The sequence below is a fragment of the Petaurus breviceps genome, unplaced genomic scaffold (genome assembly GCF_028583685.1).
Source record: "Petaurus breviceps papuanus isolate PSGF00001 unplaced genomic scaffold, PetGlider_PUasm1.0 90897, whole genome shotgun sequence".
In the NCBI taxonomy this organism is placed as follows: Eukaryota; Metazoa; Chordata; class Mammalia; order Diprotodontia; family Petauridae; genus Petaurus; species Petaurus breviceps.
The window spans coordinates 4912262-4916182 of NW_027187374.1; the positions used below are offsets into that span (position 1 = coordinate 4912262).

A 3921-nucleotide genomic window follows, 5' to 3' on the forward strand; every position below is an offset into this window, starting at 1 on the left:
GTGTCAGAGGCTGGGGCTGGAATGCAGGGCCAGGGCAGTTACGCAAAATCCCTTTCAAACCGCTTCGTTCCACCCTACTCCCCCGGGGCCAGAGTCCTACTCCTTTGTCTCTCCGCCCCATTGTACCCAGGGTGAATACAGGCGGGGTAATTCCTGCAGGAATTCAATGGGGATCCATCCTCTTCCCTCTACTCACCCGTGGTCCAGCACAGGAGCGCAATGCACAAGAGGAGCTTCATGGCGAGGGGACTGCCCTGGCTCTGCATTCCAGCCCCAGCCTCTGACACAGACTGCCTTCACTCCGGTCCGAACCCTCCCGGCCGGTCCCGCTCCGACCGTGGCTCACCAACACCTCGATGTTGCTGTCCTCTCCCTCTCCCAGCCCGCACCAGGGCGAGCAGGTGAAGCTGGCGTCATTTCCGCTCCGGCTGCAAGCCTAGGCTTTAGCCCCGCGCCTATGCCCGAGGGTTCAAGGTCTGACCCGGCTCCCAACCTTTCTCTCCCTTCTGCCGCGACCCCCACACCGACTCCCCGAGACAACCCCCTTGGGGTTCGGTGACTGTGGTGGTGGAGAGCGAGGCTACACGGGCATGCCCGGAGCGAGGGAGAAAAGACACCAATAGCCGGAGGGCGGTTTTACCAGAAAAATTGGAATCTCATCTGCTCTTGCCACCTCCCAGGCTCAGTAGTCTTTTCTTTTAAATAGTCCAAAAAGAAATTATATTAAAAAAAAAAAAAGAAGGTGTAGGACACCCAAGACCCCCACCCCTTTTGGCTGAGAGAGCTAGCTACTTTCCCTGAGCCAGGTCTGGAAGCTATCCCCCGGAGTTAGGATAAATTTTCTGACTGCTGTTAGGCACAAACGGATTTATACTTCATTTTACCTGACCCCCTGGCCTTAAAGAATGGACAAGTGTAATTAAAAGGAGAGCTAGGCTCTCGTTGTATCCCCTGGGAAAAAAAAAAAAGAAATCGCCTTGAATTTCAGCCAAAGAGTAAGGAATGGAAAGAGAAAGAATTGTCTGAACTCTAAACAGTTGACAGCCAAGACCTGGACTAAGTATATTAAACAAAACAGGTTGTACATATTATTTATATGTGTATATTAAAAGGACCCAGTTTGAGGGGAGGATAGGCAGATTTCTCAAAATAAAGGCAAATTTCTATATAGTGTATATACTATATAAAATAAGAACTATATAAACATTTTAAGAATGGTTTAAAAGTGTTAAATAACTACGTTTAATTTCCAAAACTGCTGTTATCTGTCTCTAGTTAACCTAGCTCACCGGAAAGCTACCTCTTTTCAGTTACAATGAAGTTAAAATAGGGTGCAGTAAACTTGTTCCAGACAGGGACTATAGGTGCCCTGGGAAAGACTTTGGATTTGGAGTCAGGAAGACTCAAAAAATTGGCAAAAAGTTTTTTTAAAAGTTGGCTCAGCAATTTACTGCCTCCATAACCTAACTTAGTCCCAGTTTCTCTGATCAGGATTGTTTCCTCCTCTGTAGAATGTTGAGATTATACTATATATATTTATATTTATTTATACACATATACTAAGGTCCCTTCCAGCTCTACATTTATGATCCTTAGGTGACCCACAGGGTCTTTTTTTTTTTTTTAAGCAATCGGGGTTAAGTAACTTGCTCAAGGTTACACGGCCAGGTGTTTCTGGGTGGGTGCTAAGTGTCTTAGCCCGGATTTGATCCACAAGTCATCCCAGGAGCCGGTGCTCTTACTCTCTGTGCTACCTGGGTGCCCCTCAGGGTCTTTCTTAATATAAGGCCCCAGTTAGTCTTCCCAAATCCTAAATATTTGGGGTTGGAGAGGTTGAGAAATTTTACATACTATAATTGAAAACCCTCTCCCTTTACCCCCCACAACAATTTACTTTTTCCAGTCAGTCTTAACAACACATAGTTTGTAAGAGGCATTTTAATTAAAGAAATAATATAGCATTCTTCCCCCCCCCCCAAATTGAGTTTCCATGAATACATACACACTCAGTGAGAAGAGTGGACATCTATAGGAATTAGATACAGGGATGATGGATCTATACTTGCAAACATGTGTCCAAGGTACCTCTATTTACCAGCATATACACAGAAAGAGCACATTTCTTTTTCCCTACTCTCCCCCTCCCCTCCCCCATGACTACCATGAGACACAAATAGGTGTGTGTGTATATGTATAAAGTTATCCTGTAAATTTCTTTTTTTCTTTTTCCCTTTTTTTTCTTCTCCTTTCCTTCCCGATGTCCCCCATCCCCCCAGGATGTATACATAGAGATGGGAAGATATGTGTTGAAGGGGCAACTCATACTTCTGACACTGCAAAGCTGAATGTGTCTTCTACAAAAGACATCACACTGTCATTGTCCAGAGCTACCACAAAGCTTTGTTCTCTGAAAAACATTTTTTTACATGCCAGCTGATCATCAGTTCTATTTTCAGGGTAATCTGAATTTCCACTATGGAAAATGGTTACAACTTTTTCAGCATCTAAAAAGCCAGCTGTGGGGTGGCTAGGTGGCACAGTGAATAGAGCACCAGTCCTGGAGTCTGGAGAACAAGGGTTCTGATCCAGTCTCAGACACTTAACACAAAAAGTAGCCCTGTGACCTTGGGCAAGTCATTTAACCCCAATTGCCCTCCAAAAAAAAAAAAAGCCAGCTGCTCCATTCACTGAGAGAGTGCTAAGATTGATTAATGAGGCTCTCTTCAACAGCTTCCTCTGACCACCTTTTTCTCCTTCCTTCTGCTTCAACTGTAGTTCTGAGATAATGTTGTGCCTGGTTTTCCCCACCCCCCTACCTCAAGGAAGTAATCGGGATGCTGGGTCAGCTGCCCTTTCCCCCAGTCAGCTCACCTGCATAGAAGTGGGCGGGCTTCTGGGTCAGGAGAGGGAGTTTCAAAGCCTGTACTGACCAGTCACTGCCTACGTAAAAGGCCCCCTTTATAAGCTGAGGTTCTGCTCCAAATCGGGGCTGTTGCTGGCTGCTGCTACTGCTATTGCTATACCTGAGGTATGTAGTAGTAACTGCTCAGCCTGCCGTGTGGCCTGATCAGCCAACATGGCGTTTTAATAAAAGGTCCATTCTAAACTTATTACTTGGATCTTGCTCGCATTAATCTAGGTACAGCAATAAAATCTTCAGACCACCTGAAACTCTGTATTAGATCAGGTGGAAGTGCTGTGATTACTAATGCCTTCCTATGAGAAACTCAGCTAGTCAGCCACACAACAAATATTTATTAAGTTTTACTAAGCAAGGCAGTTTGCTAAGCACTATGTATATGAAGAAAAGCAAAAACACTCTTCCTGTCCTCAAGGAGCACACATTCTAATGGAAAAGAGAACATATAAGTATATATAAATGTAAATATATATGGAAAATAATCTCAGAAGAAAGTCATTTGGAATTGGGAGGGGAAGGAGAAGGGGGAGACCAAGAAAAACATACTGTAGAAGATGGGATTTTAAAAAATTATTTTATTTTTAATTTACAGAATAAAACAAGCATTTTCTTAACAGTATAATAAAAAAGATGATTGCACATAAAACTGCAAATCTAATATGTACGGCTTGCTACTCCTCTTAAATATATAATAATCATGTAAATTTCTTTTTTCCTTTTTCCTTTTTTCTCTCCCCACCATGGCTACTTTTAAATACAAATAGGTATATGTGTGTGTTTATATATATACACATACATGTGTGTGTATATATACATATATGTATGTGTGTATACACACACACATATATGGTTAGCCTGTACATTTCTTTTTTTCTTTTTCCCTTTTTTCTTCCCACCCCGCCCTAGAGATGGCGGTCATTAGTGTGTATATGTGTGTGTGTATGTGTGTGTGTATATATACATATACATGTATATAATTATTTTATACACATTTCTATTTA

General features: G+C 42.8%; 1 protein-coding gene across 1 annotated transcript in view; it reads right to left on the reverse strand.

Moving 5' to 3' along the window:
* The window catches only part of CXADR (CXADR Ig-like cell adhesion molecule), a 54698-nt gene extending 54273 nt beyond the window's left edge, over window positions 1-425 (reverse strand). The window contains exon 1 of the mRNA XM_069074893.1: window positions 197-425. Coding sequence (XP_068930994.1) covers window positions 197-266 — 70 coding nt within the window. The 5' untranslated portion in view covers window positions 267-425. The remainder of the gene's footprint in view (window positions 1-196) is intronic.
* Window positions 426-3921: the final 3496 nt, after the last annotated feature.